Below are 26,937 nucleotides of genomic sequence, written 5' to 3' on the forward strand. Positions count from 1 at the left end.
TATTAAAAAAACTTTTTTTTTTAATTGGAAGAAAAATCCTATCAGGGCCCATTATTCCAGGAGGCCGCTCAAATCATTTTACAGAAGAAACTGGTAAAAATTATGCAAGGGCTGAATGAAGGCCAAGTTCTGCTCCAGTGGTTCTCCAACTTGAGTGTGCATCGTATCACCTGGAAGCCTTGTTAAACCGTTGCTGGGCCTCACCCCCAGAATTTGTTTCAGTAGGTTTGGAGTGGCATACATGCTTTTCTGTTATGTTCCTAGGTGATGCTACTGGTCTAGGAACCACACTTGGAGAACCAGTTCAACAATTCAGCTCTACGTGGCTGCAAAAAACACAAGCTTCTTGACATTAGTGAAGAATTAAAAAGAGAATGGAAAAATAAAAATGTATTGGCCTTCGTTAGTTTGATCCCTCTCGCTATTCTTTTGCTTTCAACATTTCCTATAAATAGGAAATACCACTTTACATACACATAAGCCACCCGTTTTATTATACTTTACTTTACAAGTACCTCACATACTCACTGTGTGTACACCCCCCTCTCCAGCTTTAAAGCGATTCATGATTTGTAGGCTTTTTTACCAGATCACAAAAAAAAGCTTAAGCATTTGCTTGATAGGTTTCTTAAAGTTAGGTTTATGATACAACCATCTGTAAAATATCTCATTTGTTTGTGAACCGTAAAATTTATGAACTAGGTGAATAGATCATGGGCAGCGTTTATCACTATCTTCTACTCCACAAAGAAGAACCACAATGCACTGGAATGTTTTTCTCTGGAATTGTATTTCTACTCGTTTTCAAAAAAATTTCCCAAGTATGTTCAAAATAAAACCATGATATCATGACTTCCTGTGTTTTACTTCTGTTGTACTATATGGTTGACCCTTCAACAATGTGGGGGGTAGGGACGCCGACCCCCGAGCAGCCAAAAATCTGCATGTAACTAACAACTTACAGTCAGCCCTCTGCACATGTGGTTCCTCCATCCAGTTCAGAATCCGTGGATTCAAACCACCAGGGATGGTGTAGCACTGTAGTATTAGTCAATTATTTACTAATAATCCAAAATTATTTTGGAAAAAACCTGTATAGAAGCGGGCCTGTACAGTTCAAACCTGTGTTGTTTGAGCAAAACCGTACTGGGTATGTGAACGTATGTGAAAAAGCCAGAGTCCATCAAAGTTATGGCAAGAACTTTGAAAATTCCAGTTACTGTTTCAGAAGAAACGTACTCAGGCTTGCAGCTTCTTTATCTCTGTTCAGTGGTAAAAGATATAGAAAATGGGCATCCTTGCCAATATTTCATATTTAACAAGATTCTTGTATTTTAATGCATTAAAGACCTCAGGGACTTCCAGTGGATGAGCATCCGCCTGCTAATGCAGGGGACACGGGTTCGATCCCCGGTCCGGGAAGATCTCACATGCCGTAGAGCTAAGGCCGTGCGCCACAACTACTGAAGCCCGAGCATCTAGAGCCTGTGCTCTGCAACGAGAGAAGCCACCATGAGAAGCCCGTGCACTGCAACAAAGAGTAGCCCCCGCTCACTGCAACTAGAGAAAGCCCGCGTGCAACTACAAAGACCCAGCATGGCCAAAAAACCCCCCCAAAATACAGAAAAAACAAAAAACAACACCCGTGAACAAATCAGTCACAACCAGGAATAGGTCATGATAGAAAAAAATCAGAATAAGAGCAAATCTATGTTCAGAACAGCTGAGAAAGCATTTTTGACTATTACAGAAGTTTATTTAACAAAAAAGTTCAGTAAGAAAATGTACACGACCCAATTTTCATCGTAGTAAAATGTGGAGAGGGGACATGTGGAAGCAGTTGATTTCTCTGGTGAAGACAGCCACTGTTCATACTCGTTCCAAAGCTTCTAACATGATGATACTATTTCCTCGTATTACCTAAGAAAGAGAAAAAGAATTGGAAAAGAACACAATTCATTTAACAGACATATCAATGATGATTAAAATGATTTGATTTCATCAAATCATGAATGGTTTTTCAGTTATTAAATGTCAGTTTGTGAGGCTTTTTTCCAGGTCACAGGAACGCAAAATAATTCCAGTTTTTTAATAATAACATGAAGCCACTAAGCCCTTCATAATGAGATGCACATCTAGATCGAAGGCTAACAAGTACCTTTTTGAGACCAGTCTCCAATGACCCATTTCACTTAAACTGCAGGACTCAAACGAACATGCCCATCCCTGCCCCTAAGGGATCCATAAGTTAGTGGGAAAAATAGGTACAGTAGAATACATCAGTCAGTTTAGGGGTATAAGATCATTGAGGGAACAAACCAGGATGGAAGTTGGAAAAAGTAGGATTTCTGAAGATGACATTTTAGCTGGGTCTTGAAAATTGGGTACAATTTTGACAGGAAGATACGAAATTCTAGACAGAACTGAGATGAAAAAGTGTAAGGGGATAAGGAAAAATCTAATCTGAATAAAGTAAACGGTTATGAAAGGAAGTGGTAAACAAAGACAGTTCGCATCTAATCTTAGAAGGCCTCAAACACCAATCTTTTTTTTTTTTTTTTTTTTTTTTGTGGTACGCGGGCCTCTCACTGTCGTGGCCTCTCCCGTTGCGGAGCACAGGCTCCGGACGCGCAGGCTCAGCGGCCATGGCTCACGGGCCCCGCCGCTCCGCGGCATGTGGGATCTTCCCGGACCGGGGCACGAACCCGCGTCCCCTGCATCGGCAGGCGGGCTCTCAACCACTGCGCCACCAGGGAAGCCCATCAAACACCAATCTTAAAAGTGTTTGGAAAGCATCATGAAACCAACAATGAACCAGTGACAGTTTCAGAGCTGGGGGAATGACCACTGTTTTGGCAAAAGCTATATAAGACAATGGGGGTGGGGGAGACTTAGAGGCAGGAAGAGAAGTTATAAAGAAAAAGCCCCAGGGGCACAGTGCCTGATATAGTAGCCATTCTATAAGAGATAAGCCAGGATACTCACGACAGCATAGGTGAAATGGCTGGTAATGGCTGGTAAAGAGGGATAGAAAAATAAATCAAACTGGAAGGGGACTATGAAAATAAGGAGCCCCTGGTGGACTGTAGGTAATGCAATCACAGATCAGTTCAAGTAGAGCTGGATAGGTGAAAAGGACAGGAGTGGAATGAGGGATGTGGAACGATTTATTAGAAATGGAGGCATTCTGAGTAAGATCAAAGTGGAGCTATGCTTGTAGACAGGTGGTGTAAAAATAGCTGTAACTTGTTCTTTTCTCCTCTCATTCTACTTGCTTTATTTATTACATACACTATTATTTACTATCTTCCTCACTCCAGTGTCATTTCTATGAGGCAGGGACTTTGCTTGGTGCACCATCCCCAGTGCCTAAGCTGTGGCAGACACACAAAAGGTTCAGTAAGTACTGTTAAGTAAACAAATGAGCCTCCATGTGATTACCGCAGCTGACAGACTGGAAAGGAACATGACAGGTGGGAAAGTGTCTTGGAGCCTGGCAGAGACAAACAGCAATGAGTATGGTGAGAAGGTGGCAAAGAATTAAAGAGCTGCATTAAAGAGAACAAGGCCCTGAAAATGTCAATGGGGATTGAAGGAAACTACAAACTCTTTACTCTTCTTACAAGTTAGGAAAAGAAGAAAGCTAAACATGATTACCTAGTCCTCAAGAGTTTTAAACTGCTGGCTTATTTGCAACAGATGATGAACATCACATCTCATTGATAAAAGCATGAAAAACAAGTAGGCTTCTTTCCTAGCTCCCTCCTAAATTTGTCCCTTTCTGACACTTTCCCTAGACATGGAGGGTGGTGGAGAGAAGTTATTTCAGGTAACTAAGGTTTTCAGCTGCGGGCTTTTCCTTTTTGCCATCATTAAAAAACAAAACCACTACTTTCATCAACCTTTTCTAAAATGGTATAATAAACTTCTTTGCCTTCTCACATAATACACAGTTAAGGTTTGTCGTGAACACCTCTGTTGTGCACTGCTCTACCTCTTTTCCCACTGTGCTCGAGGCCCCGTTCTCCAAATCAAACTGGAACCATCAGGTCCCGAATTCCATATTGCTCCTTCGTTGGGCTTCAATACTAAGTTTTGGCAAAGTGTTGCTCAGGCTTTTAAAGTCTCTTGCAAGGGCACAACTGCCTAATAAAGAATACAAACATAATATGGAGCTACAGAAGCACAAAGCCTGATCACCTGAAATATGTAGCATCAAAAAAAGACACAATTTTTACTACATTTTTAGGGGAACCTTGGAGTGGAGTAGAATCTTTAGGAAATAAGACAGAGTTGACGCTACTGACTACTCTGGGGATGTCTCAAAAGCTGAGAGGCTAGTCGAGACACTGTTATGTAATTATCCACCTGACAGATCCCCCAAACAAATTACCCCACCCCCTTCAGAATACACACATTCTTAATACTATTCTTAATTTAATACTATTAAGTAATTTCAATGGCCTCAATGGGTCACTGATTGGACAAGGGAATAATGACGCCAACATAACTGTCTCCTTAGCCAAACAACTTGTGAAAAAACAAAACTGTAACTTGTATCCCCTCTTTTCCTTAGAAAAGCCATCCTTCCATTTTCTTTAGACTGTTTTTTAAATTAAAGACAATTGATATATTATCATTATTTCATTTTCAAAGTGAACTCAGCCAGAAGAATTAGCACCTACTAACGTAAGACTTTAATTTTTAGTCACACAACACCCATCAGAGGTGGAGTAGCAGACTGCCTAATACAGTAAGTAGGTGCTCATTATTTGAACGACTTGGGAGGACACTGCTTTTAACCAATTTCCGTGTAAAGAAAATTAAGGCCATCAAAATTTAGGGAGAAAATTACGAGAAAGATCCATGATCTAGGCTCAATGCCTTCTCTGATAAAAATTCCGAGAAGTGCCATACATTCTCTAAAAAGTTATCTTCCCAAGTTAAGAACGTTAAATTTATTTTTATTTATTTATTTATTTTTGGCTGTGTTGGTTCTTCACTTCTGTGTGAGGGCTTTCTCTAGTTGCGGCGAGCGGGGGCCACTCTTCATCGCGGTGCGCGAGCCTCTCACTGTCGCAGCCTCTCTTGTTGCAGAGCACAGGCTCCAGACGCGCAGGCTCAGTAGTTGTGGCTCACGGGCCCAGATGCCCCGCGGCATGTGGGATCTTCCCGGACCAGGGCTCGAACCCGTGTCCCCTGCATTGGCAGGTGGATTCTTAACCAATGCGCTACCAGGGAAGCCCCCCAAAAGTTAAGAATTTTAGATGTCAATTCCTTCTTGAATCCTTTTTTAGCAAATTTGTTGAGATATGAACCAAAATCCTAATCCATGCTCTCTTAGAATGAAGATTTCCTAATCTGTAAAAGAAATGGCTAGGGAGAAATTTTGGGGTATTTTAAAACTGTTTTTATAAGAAACTGCTGCTAATGATTTGCCCATACTTTTATTCATTTTTAACAGAAGCTCAAGGAGACTGTACCTGGAAAGAAGGCAGGTTTACATGAAACATGTGGGGGTGGGCGGGGAGTCTCATAGCTAGAGATTCCAAGTTGTTTCTCTAACCCTGACTACCGATTTGCTTTTCAAAATGCAGTAATGGAAATACACTTGAAATAAGCAATAACACAAGCCTTGGAAAGGGTGATTAAAAAATTACACCCTTTTGCTGCTCAAACTTTAAAAAGTGAGGCAAAATCAAGGTTAATGATTAGGAACTCTTACCACCTCTTAGAGGTCTACATGCTCAATGATTTGCTAAAGCTAAGTTGTCTGTTTTGATTCACCTTGCCCAGGTAACTCAGACTTAACACTTACTGGGTATATTGTCCTGTGTTGGGCAGAGTGGAATTCAAAGTCTGGGTCTTGTTGACAAACATCAACAACTCTTCTTCAGTAGTCATACCACTATGGCCTATTGAATGCAGAAACGTTTGCTCCTATGATTAAGAAGTCAGCATCTGTTTTCCTCCTATTTTCTTCCATGTGAATGGCTGTCATTGTATCCCTTGCAACTTTTACCTTGACTACTTTTTGAGTGTGATAAATCAGAAAATCTAGGTTAATTATATATACAGTTAAATCCCGAAAGTGTGATCTGTGACATGGCAGATCTGCATCAAATGGGCACTTGTTAGAAATGCAAAATCTCAGGTTCCATCCAATACCTATTGAATTAGGATCTGCATTTTAAAAAGATTTTCTGGGAATTCATGGCATGTTAAAGTCTGATAAGCAGTAATCCTCACTACACATTAAAATTACACAATATCTTTTAACAAAAAAAGAGAGCAGCACCCCTAAAGTTTCAATTGCTTTGAGGTGGACTCTAGGCATAATTTTTGTTTGCTTGCTTTTAAAAAAACTCCTCAATGACTATTTGATTGTAAATGCTCTCAATCACTGGTTAATCTTTGCCTTACATTAGAATCACCTGGGGAACTTAAAAAAAATTTTTTTATTGGAGTATAGTTGGTTTACAATGTTGTGTTAGTTTCTGTTGTAGAGCAAAGTGAATCTGTTATACATATACATATATCCAACTCTTTTTTAGATTCTTTTCCCATAGAGGCCATTACAGAGTATTGAGTTCCCTGTGCTGTACAGTAGGTTCTCATTAGTTATCTATTTTACACACAGTGCTGTATATATGTCAATCCCAATCTCCCAAATCACCCCTGCCTGCCAGCCCCCGTAACCATAAATTTGTTCTTTACATCTTTGTCTCTATTTCTGCTTTGCAAATAAGTTCATCTGTACCATTTCATCTGGGGAACGTTAAAAAACTCTAGGCTGCATCCAAGACTAATTTGATTCTAAAATACAACTAAGATTGAGAACTACTGCTCTAATGAAGGAAAAAGTATGGGCCTCTATTATAGAATAAAGCTCAAAAATGATTTCTAACAGCCATTTCAAGTCTAAGGACCTCAGTGGGTTCTGTGTTAGATTCGGATCTAACCCACAGGTAACTGGGATATTATGAAAGTTGAATAACTGTCATTAAGTCAAACTAAAAGGGAGATGGAATGTCTAATATTGCCTGAAATTTGCCTAACTTCAGTTTAACCCAAGAGTTTGAAAGAAGGGATGTTAATGCTTATTCCAAAAGAAAAATGAAATCTCTTAAGAGAAATCTTGTGTCTTTACTTACCACCATTCCAATATTGTTCTGTTGCCCACTAGTTGCCATCTCCACACATTCATCTATCACAAGATTCATAAAGGGATCAAATCCCCTCAATATTCCTTGGACATGTCTGCCACCATTTAATTTCACTGTGTAAAGGGAAAAAGACATTTTAATAAAACTGACCATTAATTATCAACTAAACTATTCATTAAAAATTAGGTGAGATAGGGATTTCCCTGGTGGCACAGCGGTTAAAACTCTGCGCTCCCAACGTAGGGGGCTCAGGTTCGATCCCTGGTCAGGAAACCAGATCCCATGTGCATGCCGCAACTAAGGAGCCCGCCTGCCGCAACTAAAGACCCAGAGCAACCAAATAAATTAAAAAAAAAAAAAAAAAAACTAGGTGAGATAAAACCCGCGTATTTGAGATGTATAATCTACTACCTTTACTATATGCCAAGCACTGGGCTAAATATTTTACATTTACTTCCACATTTAAACTTATAAGAATCCTATAAAGTAGAATTATCCTGACTTTTTATGAAGGAACTGAGGTATAGCATTTTTAAGTAACTGGTTCAAGATTATACAGTTACTGTGGGGTACAGCTGGAATTCAAACTGAAGGCTGCTTGCCCCTAAAACCATGGTCTTAACCCCTATATACTTCGAGTACTGTACAGGTTAGATTTTAGTCCTTGTCTGTCCTTTGTTTAAAGGAAAAAAGTTAAGTTTTCAAATATAAAATAGAAAATACTGTTAATTTTATCAAAGTGAGAGAGAGCTTATATGAAATAATGAAAAGTCTGAAGTACTGTGAAACTTCCTAAGTATCAGAAATTAAGTAAATAAAACTGTCTAGTTAGAATTTTGATAAACCCGCTTAATTAATGGATATGAATTAGAGGTTCTGTGTGCTCTGAATTTTTATAATGTTGCTCCTTCAAACATTATATACTGCCAAGGCACATGTAAAAAGGAATTTAATATTAAAAAAAAAAAAAACCAAAAAGACTTACATGATAACTTCTTGTCCATAAATCTGAAAAAGCAAAAGGGGTAAAGATTATGTAACTAATTAAAAAAATTTAAGCACAAGTAAGCACAAAAGTAGGTATAGTCAAGATAATCTGTTAAAATATACACAATAGGAATAATGAAATTTAAAAGAGTAAAAACTGTACTGTGGTAAAGGATGAGAGAGTGATGGGCTACCTCAGTTAGTACTTATACTAACCGAGCAATGTGATTTGGGAAGGGGAAGATAAACAAAAATGGAATGGATTTATAATATATTAATGTACATTAAATTGCATCTTTATACTGATGTGTATTACAAACCATTCTTGTTGTTCAATACTGACCTAACTTTCAATGACAGGATTTTACAACCATAACAGAAAAACAAAGATTTGGTTATATTTTTAGTTATTTCCAAAACCAAAGTTGTGAAGAAACCAGAAGGTAATCAAACTATACCCAATCCAATAGGTATTTTATTTTATATTTGAGACAATACGTAGTGTTGTTTTATTTAATATTAAACATCAATCTTAAGTGTTCAGGATAGTCTTCAACACATAATTACACTTTAGCAAAATAAATGCATATTTTGAAGTTTTAAATAATCTGAATTAAACAAAAAAATTCCATCCTAGCAGGGTAGTATGAGAATATGAAGACATGTAGTCAAACCAGTTTTTACCTCTTCCAGTTATAGGCTAAAAAATATGAAATTTCATTCAATTTTAATATAAATCATGGGAGAATTCAAAGATAAATAAGAGAAAGGGCCTGACAGAAGGTGCAAGAAGCTAGGTTTTTACAAATAAAAAATCCTACGATGGCTTTTATAAATTACATTCATACAAATTAATAATAAGTATCAGCATTTAATAGATGGGGAACTGAGGCTCAGAAAGGTTAAGTAAAATTTCCAAAGTCACAGCAGTGAAAAAGTTTGAGCAAAATCAAACGGTTCAGTTTGGCTGGAGAACACAGCACTCAAATGTTAGTGTGTGTAATATTTGGTGCCTGGATTTCTGATGGAGGAGGCTTGAATGCTGGGTCAAGAAATCTGGACTTTGTTATGTATACAGCAATAAGTTATTGCAGCAGAACCAGCCAATGGCAAGACTACTGTGGCATGTGTTAAGTCAAATCATTATGCTATACACCTTAAACTTACACAGTGCTGTATGTCAATTGTATTTCAAAAAAACTGGAAGAAAAAAAAAAAAGACTACTCTGGAATTGACTTTTAAGAGCAGGATGAAGAATTTCGTTAGGCCAGGGTATCTCAACCTCAGCATACTGAAATCTGGGGCCCGATAAGTCTGTTGTTGCATGATATCCAGTGCATTGTAGAAAGTTTTAGCAGCAACCCTGGCCTCTTCCTACTAGATGCTGATAGAACCAGACTCCCATACCCTCAGTTAAGAACCACTGAGTTATACTAAACCAGGAGGATGGTATAAAAGTGTAAAAGATGGTTATTTGTGAGAAAGTAAAGGAAGAAAAAAATTAAAAATCATTTTGGAGGCAGACCTGCCAGGATTTCACAATTCATGAAATCTAGAGATACGAAGAGAAAGGTATTAAAACTAGTTTCATCCTCTGAAATCCTCAAATAATGTCTTAAGAATCAAAAAGGAAACCTTACAAATAGAGAATGGTCCTTCTGTTAAAAAATAATTACCATTTCACCAGTTCCTGATGAAGCCAGAGGACACGTAAGATTTTACCAGCTCACCAATAAAAGGATAACTTGGATAAGCATTTTCACGGCAATAATTTATTTTTTTTAATGTTAGGTTTATGATTTAGTAATTATCTTAAATAACAGATCCAACTAAAATACACACGAGTTTTTGCACAAAAGATGGCTTCAATACAAATGTGCATTTAAGTGTAAAATCATTAAATATGAACTTCTCCTTAAGTCTGACTTCTTTATGCGGCTGACAATAAATGAACTGTACACACGGCAGACCAGATGGCTGGCTGCCTCACAAACCGATCCCTGGACCAATTTTCCATCCTTTGTGCTATCCAACTACTACACCCAGAATTCTGGCATTACGTAGTATAAACAAGACAGAGAAGTTACTTAGGAAACATGGACCATGCTAAGTTCAGCCAAGAGTGTTTGAGGAGGCTAAAACTTTAAAATGGGCCTTATCTAAAGTAGGAATACCTTACTTTGAGTTGACTTTACTGGGTTCAAACCCCACCCCCGCCCCCCAAACAACCTAGCCTTCTCTAATTAAAAAAAAATGAATATTCTCACACAGCTCTGTTAACAGAAAAAGATATCACACGACACTCAAGTTTAACCTAAGAACAAGAAAACAAGAAAAAGGAATGTAATTTCTAAGTTAAAGCTCAAAGAAACAGCTACAAACACACTCTTAAGATTAAGACGGCTTTTGATTCCTCAGATACTATCAAACACTTCCATTCCGCCCATCTCCTTAGTTCCTTATAGAATTACTCTCCAGCCACCTTATGCAGAACATGATGCTACTCAAGATGTTCAACAAAGGGTGGCATTCGAGATCTTCAAGTAACGAGCGAGAGCGTGCGGGAGACGGGGCCTGGAGCTCGGGCCTGGGATGCAACTCGGCGGACGGAGGCGCTTTGCTGCCTCTGGTAACCTTGCCCACCGGGCCGAAATGCTACGTCTGAGCGGGTTTAGGCCCCGAAGCGCGGGACACCGGCCCGGATCTCGGTGGCCACGGACCAGAAGACGCACGCCAGGCGCACTCTCGGAAATGGCGGAGGATCTAAGGAACCCGAGGCACACAAATAAGCTGCCATTTGGGCGCGGCCCTCACACATACTTACTTCTTCAACTCGGGAGGGTGAGCTTTGCTCATGATGTCTACTCGAGGAGATCAAAGACGCCTCCACACGGAACTCGAGTCGTCCCTCTTGCTCCAGCAGCAGGCCCGGCGCTTTGCGTCTGACGTCACTGATCCCGTTAGCCAATTGATTGTCGGCCGCTTTCCCGTTTCACCTCGCGATACTTAGGGAAGGCCTGAGCGTGTCGATCAGTCCCAAGCTTCCGATTGCGCCGCCAGCGATTGGCCAGGACGGAGGGATGGGACTTTCAGGAGCCCCGTTCTTTTATTTCTGTAAAATCGAGGTGCGTCTCTAGCTTCGGAAGGACCCTGGTCAATCCCGTGTCTTTGTGGGTTGCAACATTTATCTTATTCATATGTACCAAATGAAAATAAGTTCTAGAGGAGTGGGCCCCTAATATTTCTTTGCATGTGTGGGGATATGTCCATGTATTGCGCTGCCCTTTGTTGTGCTTTGCAGGTACTGCGTTTTTGCTTTTGTTTTAAACAGAAGGAAGGTTTGTGGCAACCCTAAGTCTAACAACTCTCTTGGTGCCATTTTTTCTTTTTCCAACAGCATTTGTTCACTTGGTGTCTCTGTGTCATTTTGGTAATTCTTACAGTACTTCAAACTTTTTCATCACATTTGTTATGGTGATCTGTGATCATACCAAATAATTCATGTGTGACTTGCTTTATTGAGACATTTGCTTCACTGTGGTGGTCTCCAACAGAACCTTTAGTATCGGAGGTTTGCCTATACTCCCACAGGAGAATGTCACGCTAAGTCTAGGGTTCTGGTAACAGCTCAGTTAGTGAGTGACAGCTGCACCGTAAGAGAGAGTGATTGGGCCTCAATTTCCAAGATTTTGAATCTAGAGCCCAGAAGTGTATTCCGCATGGTCGGTCCTGCAATGCTTAACAATGCCTCCAAAACCCCACTTAACGTACTTTGTCTCTCTGTATAAAACGTGAAGTGCAGCACACAAATGATCTCTAATAGGAGGTACTGATTTTCAAGTCAAGACTGTAGGTGTAAACAGTGGTCTCTGACTTGTTCCTAGTTAAGTTATCCAAAATAGGTGCATCTACATTTATGAATCAGATACAATTGGGATTATAGAAGACTTAGGCCAAAATAGAAAAGCATTAGTGATTTTAAGTAGGGGATGGTTCTACAAGATTCAGTTCATTCCTAATGTTCAGGAATGACTCTATTTAAATACCAGTGGTAGTAAAGACTTAAGCTCATCATCTATTCTGTACTCTTTTGGTACTCAAAATCCCAGGCATTGCATTTTCTCTAGAGGGGTCATAACTGTCTGTCTTTTCCATTTTTTGTTGTTAGTGTTTAGTTGAAGCTAGAGACCTGATGTGGATATTGAATTTCTTTTTCAGCCTTATAGTTTCTTTTTACATCAACAGACTTCAATTTGTAGTGTCCTAACATGCCCTCAAATTTCTTCCCATTTACAAGTATCCAAACCATAACATATAACTAATTTTCACTCCCCTGGACCTCTTAAATTTATTTCACACATTACAAAGAGAAGCATCCTGACAAAGTTATATAGTCACTGGCCAGATATAAGGAAAGAAACACAATAGTGGAAGAAAAATTAAGTCATGTATTTTTAAAACCAAACCACTAGGAAAATATATCACAGTCTTGAAACAGCAAACAGACAGGCTATATTATCATTTCAAGTAATAAGCTGGTAAAAACACGAGGTCCTTAATAAAACGATAAGGTACCAGAACTGGGGCAAGAACAACGCATGTCGCAAAAGTAGTATTTGGTAACGGAGGGCTGTCCCGTTTTTTGCTCTAAAGGAGTCACAGCTTGCCCCTGAGTTGCTTACTTTTTCTCCTTTGACCTTCGTGTTGCCAAGGGATTGTTTCAACAGAGCTCTGTTATTACAGGGGGCAAAGTAAGCAATACTGGGTTTAGGCTTTCATTCTATTTTGTTTTATGAAAACCAGATTTTTCCAAAGCCAGTACTTCGTAACTCTCTTAATTAAGCAGCTAACAATTCCTCTTTCACTGTTCATTCTTGAATAATAGCATAGAGCACAATCACAGTCCCCTTTCCCTTCAAGGGTGAGTGTCACTGCAAGATTGTCTTGTCACTCGGCTGACTCTGCTGCTGACAGCCTCAGGGCTCATCATGGCTGCCAGTCAGAGGGAAGGTTTGCTTGCCCTACCAGTGTGATAGCGCTTCTTATATTTTTGCAGGGTCTCCAGGCTGAAAGATATCATGTGTGAGAATTTTAAGAAATGCACATCCACATCCTGACGGCCAGAAATGAATATCCTCAAGGACCCTTTCAAAGTTTTTATCGAAACTACCTCTCCCAACTCTACATCTTAAAGTAGCTTCATGCCCTTGTATATAAAACAAAACCACGCAAAACAAATCCCCAGAAGCCCCCTTTCCTCTTCTACATTAGTGACCTCATGGATTTTGTTTTATTTCCAGTTTGTGGAAAATGTTGTAGTGATCCTTCTGGTAAACAGGAGGTTGGCAACAAATAGAAACACCTCTCCTCATACTCCACCAGATCATAAGCAGGTCAGATGAACCTGCCAGCCTGTTGATATCTGTGTACTAAGAGAATCTGGTACCTTGGAGGGCTCTGGTTTGGTACAAGGGAGACTCCCTGTTGCCAGGATAAGCACTTGCCATGTGAAATTCAGGCTCACAAAAACTCTCCTCTGCTATCTCTGACCCCAATTTTAGCACCAGGTTTTTTCACTTTCTAGGTTTCAAACACAAAGGAACCAGTGTCCAGAGGCAACTGATACAGGCCTTAAACTTGCTGCCATCCTTAATTTCCTCATTCATAACCTTTTCTTAGAAAACCCAAATCCTCATTTCTCTTTTTAAATAGATTCCTGCCTTCAGCCCCGATGGCCAATAGCAGACATCTATTTCCCAATGGATGAGAGAGACTCCTTCATCTTCTTGGTCATGGTTGGGATGAGGTTCATGTGGTCATCCACACACGTGGTCACGCAACTCTCCAGCTGCCGCTTCACCTGAAGCTCTTTACTCCCTGCATCAATTGAATCTTTGGCTTTGTCGTTGCAATGCATAGTGCATCGGGCCAGGCGGTCCTGCGGCAAGAGGGAAAAGGGTAGAGGAACTGAAAGGCTGGCCTTTATTTACCAAATGCTTATCACGTGCCAGGCTCTGTGCTACGCATTTTTCTACATATTATGTGGATTATCTTGATCAATTAAAGTGACACTATCGTGCAATTAACCAAGATTGTCCTGATTAAAACAGAGGGTGGCACCATGAGGGCCCAGGGAAAGCATCACTAGAAAGCAGATGAATAACAGAATAAATTGTACAGAAGCCCCTTCCAGGAGGTGAGAAGGAACTAGAGGCTACTGTTACTCAACTACAGACTTTCAAACACTTTGATTTTATAAAGGTCTGTACTTGCTACAGAAAAATATTCAATGAATACTTATTGAGCATCTACTATGTGCTAGGAACTCTTCTAATGTTGGGGAATACAGCAATGAGTAAAACAGATAAAGTTCTTGCCTTCATTGAACTGATATTCCAGTGAGGGGAGAGAGACAAACAAAATAAGTGGGGATGTTGGGGGAAACAGTTGGATATATGAATCTGGAGATCAGGAGTAAAGCTGGTCTAAAGATATGAATGTAGGAGTTGTCAGCATATAGATGATATTTGCTATGAGACTAGAGAACTAGATTGAAAAGAAAAAAGATCCAAGGACAGCCCTGGGCACTCCAGTGCTCTTCAGAGGTTGGAGAAGGAAAAAAACAGTAAATGAGAACAAGGAAGGAGAGAGGGAGAGAGGTGGAAAACCAGGAGAGTGAGCCATCCTATCCTGGTGGCCAACTGAGTACAGATTTTTAAGAAGGGGGAGAGTAATCCACTGTGTCAATGATGCAGGTAGGTTGAGTAAGATGAAGAATGAGAAATGACCACTCCCATGGAGGGGAGTGGCAAGAGTGGTTCTGGCACAGTGGAAAAGTAAGTCTGATTGGAGGAGTGAAAAGTGAATGGAAGAAGAAAGTTGTACAGTAATTCAAGAATCAAATTTTGAAAGACCCTATCTGTAAAATAAGGTGTCAAACACAAAGAAACCCCCTGAAGTTCCATGATCTTGGAGAAGTTATTCTTTTATAGTGTCAGTAATTTTGAACAATTTTATATAGAATGTAAAAATGTATCACATTAGATATAATTTTTCCATTGAGCAGAATCCCAGGCTATGAAAACTGGTTCAGAGGTGGGCCCTGCTTCCCCAAGTTCCAGGAAAGTATATCCAGAGGAAGGGAGTAAAAGGAAGTTGTGGATACCCTTTGCTCCAGACAGGGATACTGTAGGGGGGCTCTCAGTGACCTCAAAGAGGCTTGTGAGTCAGGCATCAGTGAGTCAACAATAATAATGCTTCATATAAATGGCCGCTCTTTAGTGACACAGGAGCTGCCCCCTGGGTGTAGCAAGTAGGAGCATCCTGGGTGGGTATATCCACAAAATGATGGCAGGATCTTGTTCTAATGCTTTGAAGACTGGCCCATTCCACTTTCCTGGGGATTCTGCTGTTGTAAGAATGAATAAATGTGTTTTAGAAAGCTTTATACTTTATAAAGTATTTGTATACTTTATACAAATACATATGTATTTGATATTTATGGGGGAAAAAAACATAAGGCTCTTGGTCATGAACTCCCCTGGTTAACTCCCTTTTATATTGTTTCTATGGGAAATTTTTACAGCACTCAATCTCCAGGACTTTTTCCAAAATTTGAAACTGTGTAAAGAGTAGTTGGCCATAGGACTGTCACAAATGTTGACACAGAACCAAGACACGAAAGCTAAGAGTTTTCAACAAATGCTTGTCATCTGCAAAAGAGCAACATCAAAGGCTAGAGTCATCTGTTTGGGATTCCTCACCTGGAACTTCTCCAACTCGCTGGTCACCAGGGCCTGCGCTTGAGCCAGAGGTGCATGGCAGCGCTCAATGCACTGGTGCACTTGCTGCATGGACGCCTGGCTGTCCTCACAACAGCCGGCGCTGCACCGGAACATGAGGCCCTGTGGGGGGAGGGGCAGAGGGAGGTTAGGTAGGAAAGCCTCCGAGACAGAGACGTCCACGGAGTGCAACAGAGGCTAGGAGAAGCATCATACCCGCACCTCTCCTTAGAATAGACATCAGAACCTTAAAACCACGAACGGGAACGTTATCCTCGGTGCCTAGCATAGTGTTTCACAGCCTCCTTGCCGCTAGCTCATTGGCACTTGTTGAATCGAAGGCTGGGTGGACAGGGAAGGTGGTGGAGGGTCAGATGAAGCCAAGTTCTGAAAACCGGGTGCCTAAACCACAGGGTTCAGAGGTCAGCAATCTAGTAACCTACATTCCACCAGGGGGCAACTGGTCCACTGACTCCAGGGGCACCTTTACAAGGGAAACCCACAATCCGGTTAGGGAAGCAGGACCAGCAGCCACAAAACATTTAGGAGATCAAAGCGGAACAGCATATAAGCCAGCGCTGTGTGGAGCCAGGTTCGGTGCAACAGAACCGGGCATGACCAGGCCATTGAGGAGGCCGACCGCAGTCGGTCTTTCACCTTGGCCGTGCTCTTTCCGGGCCTCTGGCTGCTCACCTGCAGACGGGGCCGCGCAAGTGGGGAAGGTCGGGGAGGCCGAACATCTTACACCAGGGGCTTCTTAACCCTGGCCCGGGGACACCCCCTCCCCCGGCCTGGCCTTGGGGGCAGACGGCCTTGCGCATGGCGAGGGAGCACAGATTTCATCTGCTCAGCCGAAGCTCCAGAAGTTCTGTCTGAGGGTGAGCCGAGCTTCCGAGGACGCCGCGACGACCCCACGGACACCCCGACCCTGGTCTGCGGGGAGGGAGGCAGTGGCGCTGGGGATCGTGCGGCGGCTGCGGGAAGGGGCCAGGAACCCCGGACCGCCTTGGCTCCCCCCGGGTCGGCCCCCGACCCCGCTACCTGCATCTTCCGGATGTTCTCTCTCTCCAGACTCTTCACCATAGAGTCCACCGCCTCCTGCACCCGGAGCTGCTGCAGCTCCGCCATGGCTACCCGGCCCCGCTACCTGCATCTTCCGGATGTTCTCTCTCTCCAGACTCTTCACCATAGAGTCCACCGCCTCCTGCACCCGGAGCTGCTGCAGCTCCGCCATGGCTACCCGGCGCTGCTCCGTGCCGCGCCGGCACCCACATGGACTCCCGGGCAAGAGCCCGCCCCTTCGCCGCCGCTTCCCGGGTCACCGCGGCGTGCCCTTTCCGGGCCCACGCCGCCGCCTAGCGTCCTAGAGGAGCAACTGCACGCCCGGCGGCTAGCTTCTGCCCGCGCTCCCTGGCCCCCCACCCGGAGTCCCCGCCCACCTCTCGGCTTTCTTCACCGGCAGTGCAAGCGCAGAGACTGCATTTTTCCCTCTACCTCCCTCCGTCCCTCTTATGTATTTATTTTTTAAAATTGAAGTATTTACAATGTTGTGCCAATCTCTGCTGAAAAAAACTGAAAAAATATTTAATATAATTAACATAACAGATAAGTGCGCAGATCTTAGATGTAAACACCTTGATGTGTTTTAACAAACCTTGCCGTTTCCCAGTCAATCCCCGCCCATTGCCTCCCTATCTCCCCACTCCAGACCCCAGGCAACCACTGATCCGCTTTCTATCACGACAGATTACACTTTCCCTTTCTAGAATTTATAAATCATTCCTATGTACTTTTTTGGGGGGTTTGGCTTCTTCACCTAACATAACGCTTTTGAGATTGAGACCTATCTTCAGTTCCTTTTTGCTGCTGAATAGTATTCCATTGAATGGACATACAACAATTTGTTTTTCCATTCCTCTATTGATGGACATTTGGGTCTTTCCCAGTTATTAGCTATTCTGAATAAAGTGGTGACTAGGAACATCCTTGAGCAAGTCTTTTGTAGACATAGATGTCCATTTCTCTTGGGTAAATATCTAGAAGTGGAACTGTTGGATTGTTGGTAGATGTTTATGCATTTATTTCTAATAAGAAATTATTAACCTCAAAGGAGCAACGCAGGGGCTACAGATATTCAATCGACAATGAAGCATTTATATGCCAGTAACAGTGGGCTGTTTCTGAGCTCCTGGAGCAGTTCTATCAGGAATGCCCCACCCCACCTCCAACTTTACTGTCCTATGTATTCATTGATTAAACACATGCAGTCGTCCCTCGGTATCCCTGGGTTCCGCATCCGCATATACGGAGGGCCGACTATGATACTTGAGTGTCGGTGTCAGGACTTGGTGTGCGCAGTGGGTCCTCTAACCAACCCCCTGCGGATACCAAGGGACAACTGCAGCTGGTGCGTGCTAGGCACGAGGCAGTGCGGTAGGGGCGAGGGTCCACAGGGGAGCCTTGTTGAGGGTGAAGGGGGCAGACAGGTAGTGTTGGAAGAGATGTGCTAATACGGGGTGACCGCGGCTGGCAAGAAGTGAGCAGCCCAAGTGTCTCAGGAAAGCTTCCTTAGAGGATACAAGTGGGTGTTTTTGCCTGGCACACGAGACGGTGAAGAGAATGCCATACCAGGCACGGGGAGCTGCCTGAACAAAACAGAGTGTGAAACAGCGTGAAGCTTTGGGGAAGCCAAGTGGTTTTGCTGACTTGGAACCTGGAGTAGAAAAGGAGAATAATGAGTGAGGGACCCAAGGAAAGGGGCCTTGACTTTGGAATTTAGGCATTTGCTGCCATCGGACACTAGATGGCAGGAGAACTCTGGTTTGAGGGCAGTGGGCCGCTTGACTCAGCCCAAAGACTTCAAGCTTCAGGCCCTTCTCTAGCCCAGGGGCTGGTAACTTCCAGGAAACCACTGTTCAGCATCTGAAACATCCTTTACACTTCAAGCCAGTCTAGAGGCGGCTACTAGCAGCCTCTGGAATTAGAATGACCCCGGCTATTACTGAATGTGCCAGGCTTTGTTTTAAGTTCTTTATATGGGTTATCTCATTTAATACCCACAACAATCCTATGAGGTGAGAACTTTATTAACCACTTTTCTCCTGCTCAGGGCAGAAAACTGAGGTCTAGGGAGGTGAAGCCATTTGCCAAAGGTTGCATATTTAGAAGCTAGAATCGGTGGAGCTAGACTTCCAACCTGCATAAGCTAACTCCAAACTGTGAAGTAGGAAATCTCTGTCATGACTGACAATATTTATACTTATGTTTCCATATTCCACGGAGAGTTCTTTGTTATAGAACAATCTGAAATGGCTCACCTTTCCCCCTTATTTCTAAAATGTCAGATTGAATCTCTCCAACAAGTCCTACTTTTAGGAGCCCAGTTAATCACACTAAAATGAATTTAAAAGTCCTTGAGTAATGCAGCCTTACTAGTTCATGTATATGAAATGAATGGTTCTATAGTATACTTATGAAAAATGATTCCTGACTCCATTTGGCTTTGGAAACCTTCAGGGTGGAAGCAGTTTAATCTCATTTTAGGAAGCTCAGATACCTTGTTTGTGTTATTTTCCTGGTGCTTTGGGAGTAGGAAACGAGGTTTCAGGATTTCGAGATCTTGTCTGGCCCAGCCTTGGCTGACTCACTGGAAACAAGTCTGAGCGCTTTCAGGGTCCTGGATGGTCAGTTGTATAATCTTGATTCCCTTTCTTCCTCCCCTGCATGTGACGCTCTGCCCTCAGACCCTGGTTGTGGCCCAACAGCATCCGAAATACTCCCAGCCACTCTGCCAGAGAAAAACAATGGCAATAGATAGACCAAGACTCTTTCTTATATTCAGATATGGGTGGGATAAAGGGGGCCCTGGGACCTTGGGATGATAGGAGGAAGTGAAATTTGCTCATTGCTGTCACCATGACTGAACTTCACGTTAGCAATGGGTGACAGCCAGAAACCCCTTTGGCCAACCTGGGTTAAAGAGCTCTGGATGAACCTCTATGCATCAAACTGATAATTCAAAAAACAATTCTTATGTTATCACTTTCTAGTCATGATATTCTATTCCTTGGTAGGTTAGGATGTCTGCTGAGGAAAAGAAAACTCTGACACAAAGAATACCACCTTCTGTAGAATGAGGAATTTAACTTTTGGGAAGTCACAGAAATTTTTATTAAAATACATTTGAAGCTTTGATTGAACAGTTTTATATATATATATATAAAATTAAACATAAAATAAAGCAAATGTTTTATGATTATAAATATTCTACCATGTAAATATCTCTTGAATATATTCACATCTCTCTAGCCTACTGTTATCACCCTAGATAAAGGCCACCATCATTATTAATATTATTATTATTTGCCTGGGCTACTACAATTGACCCTGTTTAAATCTTTTGCACATCTTCCGATTGAGTAGTCTTTTACTTCTTGGTTTGTAGAATATATTTATATATTTTTGTAATGGGCTCTTTGTCAGTTATAGGTGTTATAAATATTTTCTCCTATTTGGTGACTTGCCTTTTCACTTTAAAATTGGAAGAAGTCCTTAACTTGAATTTAGTCTTATTTATAATTTTTCCCTTTATAGTTAATTTCTTTTGTGTCATGTTTAAAAATTTTTTCTCAACTCCAAGATCATGAAGGTATTCTTTTTTTTAAAAAAAAAAAAACCTTCCCTCTTTTTTTAAAAAATAAATTTACTTGTTTATTTATTTATTTATGACTGTGTTGGGTCTTTGTTGCTGCGGGCTTTCTCTCATTGCGGCGAGTCGGAGCTACTCTTCGTTGCGGTGCACGGGCTTCTCACTGCAGTGGCTTATCTTTGCAGAGCATGGGCTCTAGGCACGCGTGCTTCAGTAGTGGTGGCTCGTGGGCTCAGTAGTTGTGGCTCGCGGGCTCTAGAGTGCAGACTCAGTAACTGTGGCGCACGGGCTTAGTTGCTCCACGGCATGTGGGATCTTCCCGGACCAGGGCTTGAAACCGTCGTGTTCCCTGTGTTGGCAGGCAATTCTTAACCACTGTGCCACCAGGGAAGTCCCCATGAAGGTATTCTTGAGGTGTTTAAAAATTATATTTACTTATTTTTATTCAACCTTTCTTCTTTCAAATATATGCATTTTAAGGCTATAAATGTCTCTCTTCTACTGCTTTAGCTAATACTTTTGTTCAAATATTTTATAATTTCCATTATGAATTCTTCTTTGATCCACAGGCTATTTAGAAATGTATCTCTTAATTTCCTAACATATGGATATTTTTTTAGGTAACTTTTTGTTAGCAATTGCAGGTGTGACCAAATTATGGTCGGCAAACATTCTTTCTGTTGAAATTTGCTTTATGGCCTCAAAATAGACTTTTCTGACTGTTCCCCACTCTCATATGCTCCCCTATCATGTATTCTCCTAGCATCTTGCACTTGTCTGTAACAGTACTCATCACTACTGCTCATTACTTGTCTTATGCTTATTTTCTTTGCTAGATTAACACCTCTACAAGGTCAGGGACCACGTGTGTCTTTTTCATTCCTCTTCCTCAATTTTTTGCTCAGTGTCTGGCATATACTAACCCCTCAGTAAAAATTTGTCTAATTAACAAATACATTTATTTATTTCAATATTAATATAATTAACCATAAATATTTGTAAACCAGGGAAAAAACAATGATAAATAGATAAATAAAAAATTAAAAATCCGTAATACTACACTACTATTTTAAATACCACTGTTGGCATTTTTATTTTTGGTTTAAACATGATAAACGTTTATTTCTCATATATCATCTGAAGATAAACAATCTAGGGCTCATAGGGCAGCTCCATGGCTCTAGTCTCGTTCTAGTTGCTCTGCTGTTCCCAGGGACCACACCTACAACCACATGGTCTTTTTTTTTTTTTTTTAATTTATTTGTTTGTTTGGCTGCATTGGGTTTTCGCTGCTGCGCACAGGCTTTTCTAGTTGTGGTGAGCGGGTGCTACTCTTTGTTGCGGTGCACGGGCTTCTCATTGCTGTGGCTTCTCTTGTTGCGGAGCACGGGCTCTAGGCGCGCGGACTTCAGTAGTTGTGTCTCGCGGGCTTAGTTGCTCCACAGCATGTGGGATCTTCCTGGACCAGGGCTCGAACCTGTGTCCCCTGCATTGGCAGGTGGATTCTTAGCCACCAGGGAAGCCCCCCACATGGTCTTGATTTATTTCTTTCCAGTCTTTTTTCCTATGCAGAGTTTTTTTTTAAACATTGGGGTAATAAAATATATATACTTTGGTATCTTGCTTTTACAATTATAAGTATTTCCATGTCATTATGTACAAATAAAGGAAAAGATAGTATGTGGCTAGTCATCAGTGTTAAGCAAAAGAAGTCTGAAATTATAATACAAACGTAAAGATCTGAGTAAGTCCTAGGATGGAGGCTGGTAAACTCCCAGATGGTTGAGCAATCCAAGAGCAAAGGGGCCACAGCTAAGTTCACAGAGCCCCAGGGCGGTGACCAGTCTGCAAAGAGGTGATGGCTGCATGTTTGGTGTAGGCAGAGGGGGCCTTAGGCAGCCCACAGGTTCTGCAAGGCTCAGTGTGAGTAGGAGTTGCCCCAGATTGTCATGGAGCCAGACAGGGCCTCGGAGAGTCTGCGACTATCTCTTTTGCATGGGCCACCCAGGATGGGAGCTGCCTAATGACCTCTGAGGAGTGAAGAGAAGCACAGAGCCCAGAAGTGGAGGCGAGACAGAGCTGGACCTGGACAGATCTTGTGGTTGTGAAGAAGGATGACTCGGTAGCACCTTGGTTCACTCCAGGTTCACTTGCAGATGCCGGTGTGGACCGATGCTACAGCTCACCCTCCCCACAGACATCTTGTTAGATGTAGCTCTGGGATGTGTCCCCACATTGATCAAGATTGCATCTCTGCCACCCAGCTGAAAGGAGCTCACATAAGAAATTCTTTAGTCTTAGAAAAATCAAGTTGCGTTTCTTGTACATTGAGACCTGTACCTGCTTTGTGTGTGTTCCTTAGGTGAAGAATCCATTAAATAACAACCACCACCTAGCTGTGTGGGACCTCACAGTGACTATGAAATTGTGAGTTCTGGTTCTCTGTTGCTGTGCACCAGTGCCAGCTGTGTGGCCTGAATGACATTAGCCACTGTCTTGGTTCAGCATCCCTTATCCTTCCACGACTACTGTAATAATAGTCCTTTACCCAGCCCTTACTGTTACAGGCTGCCCTCCAAACTTTAGTGAGCTTTCTAAATTATCAATCTGGAATTATCTCTAGTTCTCCCTTATCCAATGTTTGCTCAAAGTCCCCTGCTAGTCTACAGAGGAAAGTTCTAATGTCTTAGAGATGGACTACCAGGTCCATCAGGATCTGCCTGGAACCTACCTTTTCAACACCATCTCTCTATTCCTTACCCTATGGCAGCTGTGCCCAACCACTGACAGTCTCCCAGATATGTCATCATCACTTTCCAGGTCTCTGGGCCACTGCACGTGCTGTGCCCTCGGTCTGGGGGTCCTTCCCCATCTCTCTTCTTCAGCTTGTGGACTCCTACTGAAGACTTGGCTCAGACGCTACACAATTGGTGTCTTCTCCTGTATGCTCCTGTAGTGCTTTTTGTTTTCTGCCATTTTTCCATCACAGTGTCTTTTTTTATCCTACTAGAGAGCATGGGTCTCAAACTCACCTGGGTTTTGGGTCCTGGAGGCAGTACCAGTGAGTGAAGCTGGTCTGGGGTAAGCATCTATGGGTGCAGAGGGAATGGGAACTATGGTAGACTGACGAACAACATTTTCAATTTTTTCCCTCAAACACCATGGCTCAGACAACACATGGTAAACCTGGTTCTTGAGACTCCTCAGTGAAATAATTAAATTAATTAATGTCCTTTTTGTCATCACTTGCTAGATGAGCCTTTTGAGAAAGTCGTATTGTTCTTTGTATCTTCCTTAGCGCTATTTGCAGTACAAGGCACACACATGATCAGGGAACGTTTGCTGAAGAAATGAATGAGTGGGAAGGCGATAGCTTACATTTCTGTAAATTTTCTCCCTTTTCAAGTTTGCCTTGTGGGTAGTGTGCCCTCTGGCCCTCTCTGTGTACTTGCGAGGGCTCCAGGTACCTTGGTGAGGGGATTTTGGAAAAGATGGAGCAAAACCAAACCCCTTGTGGAGAAATAACTTTAACTAGAATTCTAGACAACAGGGAGACCACAACAGTGAGAGGCCCGCGTACCGCAAAAAAACAACAACAAAAAAAAACAGCCTCAGGCCTGGAACTTTCCTCAGAAGTCTATGCGTTTCTCAAAAGTTTGAACATAACTGCTCTAGATTGCTCTGCCTGAGGCCACTGCCTCTGCTGGGGCTCCCTTTGCCTGTGCTGATCTTGAGGTCTCTCTAGCTATCCTTCTCCTCCTAGGCTTCCCTTCAATGTGGCCCCCTAATTTACAGCTGGAATCCACGTGAACCCCTGACTCCAGTCGTGGGTTTTGCTGTAGGTGAGTGAGGGTCTTTGGCAAGACCTGTGGCTACAGGGAGAACAGAGGGGCCAGAGCCCCTCTCCAGTTGACATTATGATTTTCATGTGCATCTCAGGTCCCAGCAGCAGGGGTCATTGCATGAAAGGTTATAACCATGTGGCAGCTTTTCACCAGCCTCCTGGTGTGAGCTCAAGAGAAATCAGGGCAGCTTGGCACCAGCTGTATATCCCATGGGGTCTGTATAACTATGCCCGTTTGCACAGGGAAGCTGAATGGATCTGACTTCATCTTGACTTCTGCTAGCATTGTCACCCACTTCCTGAGTCTTGCTGAGACTAAGGACACACAGACAAATTAGACCCACCCAATTAGACTGCAAGTTAGTTATAAACTCACTAGATGGTGATGCATATTAAGAAGATAGTAAAGTCACTAAATGAGGCCCAAGGACCAGATCTCTGTTTTTTTTTTCTCATTTCACCTTTTTTTTTCTTACATAGAAGGTTTCATACCATATATTTTCTTTTTTTTACTTTTTATTTATTTTTGGCTGCGTTGGGTCTTTGTTGCTGCACGAGGGCTTTCTCTAGTTGCAGCGAGCGGGGGCTCTTCTTCATGTACATTTCTTTTCTTTTGATATAAATTTATTTATTTTTTATTTATTTTTGGCTGCGTTGGGTCTTTGTTGCTGCACGAGGGCTTTCTCTAGTTGCAGCGAGCGGGGGCTATTCTTCATTGTGGTCCGCGGGCTTCTCATGGTGGCTTCTCTTGTTGCAGAGCACGGGCTCTAGGCCCACAGGCTTCAGTAGTTGCAGCATGTGGGCTCAGCAGTTGTGGCACGCGGGCCCTAGAGGATGCGGGCTTCAGTAGTTGCAGGGCATGGGCTCAGTAGTTGCAGCGCTTGGACTCTAGGGCACGCAGGCTTCAGTAGCTGTGGCGCTCAGTAGTTGTGGTGCACGGGCTTAGTTGCTCTCTGGCATGTGGGATCTTCCCGGACCAGGGATTGAAACCGTGTCCCCTGAATTGGCAGGTGGATTCATTTTTTTTAAACTTCTTTATTGGAGTATAATTGCTTTACAATGGTGTGTTAGTTTCTGCTTTACAACAAAGTGAATCAGTTATACATATACATATGTTCCCATATCTCTTCCTTCTTGTGTTTCCCTCCCTCCCACCCTCCCTATCCCACCCCTCTAGGTGGTCACAAACCACCTAGCTGATCTCCCTGTGCCATGCAGCTGCTTCCCACTAGCTATCCAGATCTCTGTTTTAAATACTTAACATGTTGAAAATTCCAGCAATAGCTCCGGTTCTTCTGACTCTCCCATGACTCCCAGCAGCCTGCCAGTCCTCGTGGGCCCCAGAATCTCCTCAAGATCAGAGAACAGGAGGTACTTAGCATGCCTGTGAATCTTCTCCAAATCTTTTTTCCTCCTGAGATTCTGAAACAAAACCCCTACCATCTTGGTCAGGTCATTTCCTCTTCTTGGACTCAGTTTACCAAATTGAAAATGAGGTTAGATCAATGTTTCTAAATTTCTCTTCTGTGAGGTGATTCTAAAAATCCTAAAACCAACCAAACTCTCAAAATAATGTAGACTGTATTTTTTCTTAAATATATTTAAAAACATGTAGTAAAATAGAAACACATATATTGTAATTATTATTGTGTAATAAACTATCTTTAAGGGGTGGTGAGCCAGGCCTAGGAACATGAGGTAGAGGGCATGCTGCATGGATGGGCAGTGATTACCGATGATGATGGTGGGGTCCAGACCCACCATCTACTTGATGATCACTGGTCCATGCTGGGCCTCTTGTCTTGTAATTATAGACAATTTTGTCATAGTTTGTGCTTTTTGTTCTTCCTGCAATAAAAATGATTTATTTTTTCGAAATATTTTCACCCCAACATATGAATATACTTGGGATCATTTTGTGTAGCATTTAACTTCCCTACGAGACCGTTTTGGCTGCTTAGTTGAATCCAAGTGGCCCAACTCACATTCTATCAATGGAAGATGATTAAAAAAAAGTTATTGTCAAATTTCTTAAGAAAGCACTAGATTGTAGGATCTTTAGATTTCCTTTTACAACAGGGAATCTATACTCATGTGGATATAATTCAGGGAATGAAAGAAGAAAAAAAGTTTGGCGGCCCCATCCAGTAGGAACTTAGGGATCTACCAACCAAAGCAAAGTGTGTGTATGTGTGTGTACACCTGGGTGCACAGTGTGTGTGAGGGAAAAACACTCAGGTACAAGGAGGCTTGAAGCAAGGAGGCTGAATGGATAGGGATTGCTCCCAGAGCTTATCAAGAAACACCTTATCTAAGGGACTCCTTCCAAGGCCACCTGGACACAGACAGATAGACAAACAGACAGGCTCACACACACACACAGAAACACACACATACTCAGACACAGAAGAGGTGCAGAGACACACACACAAACACTGTTTTGTATTTTTTTTTTTTTTTTTTGCGGTACGCGGGCCTCTCACTGTTGTGGCCTCTCCCGTTGCGGAGCA

General features: G+C 42.3%; 2 protein-coding genes across 2 annotated transcripts; both read right to left on the reverse strand.

The window, feature by feature from the left end:
* Positions 1–1,731: 1,731 nt before the first annotated feature.
* SNRPG (small nuclear ribonucleoprotein polypeptide G) lies at positions 1,732–11,102 on the reverse strand. The gene is made up of 4 exons (XM_007128926.3): positions 10,979–11,102; positions 8,152–8,174; positions 7,155–7,279; positions 1,732–1,920 (listed from the first exon to the last, which is right to left on the reverse strand). The coding sequence occupies exons 1-4, from the start codon at positions 11,008–11,010 to the stop codon at positions 1,870–1,872; spliced, it is 231 nt and encodes a 76-aa protein (XP_007128988.1). The 5' UTR covers positions 11,011–11,102; the 3' UTR covers positions 1,732–1,869.
* A 1,724-nt stretch (positions 11,103–12,826) lies between these two features.
* On the reverse strand, positions 12,827–17,080 carry FAM136A (family with sequence similarity 136 member A). Its single transcript, XM_007128927.4, has 3 exons — positions 16,977–17,080; positions 15,918–16,058; positions 12,827–14,092 (listed from the first exon to the last, which is right to left on the reverse strand). Exons 1-3 carry the CDS (start codon positions 17,061–17,063, stop codon positions 13,904–13,906), a joined length of 417 nt encoding a protein of 138 aa, XP_007128989.1. The 5' UTR covers positions 17,064–17,080; the 3' UTR covers positions 12,827–13,903.
* Positions 17,081–26,937: the final 9,857 nt, after the last annotated feature.

The sequence above is a fragment of the Physeter macrocephalus genome, chromosome 12, assembly GCF_002837175.3.
Source record: "Physeter macrocephalus isolate SW-GA chromosome 12, ASM283717v5, whole genome shotgun sequence".
Classification (NCBI taxonomy): Eukaryota; Metazoa; Chordata; class Mammalia; order Artiodactyla; family Physeteridae; genus Physeter; species Physeter macrocephalus.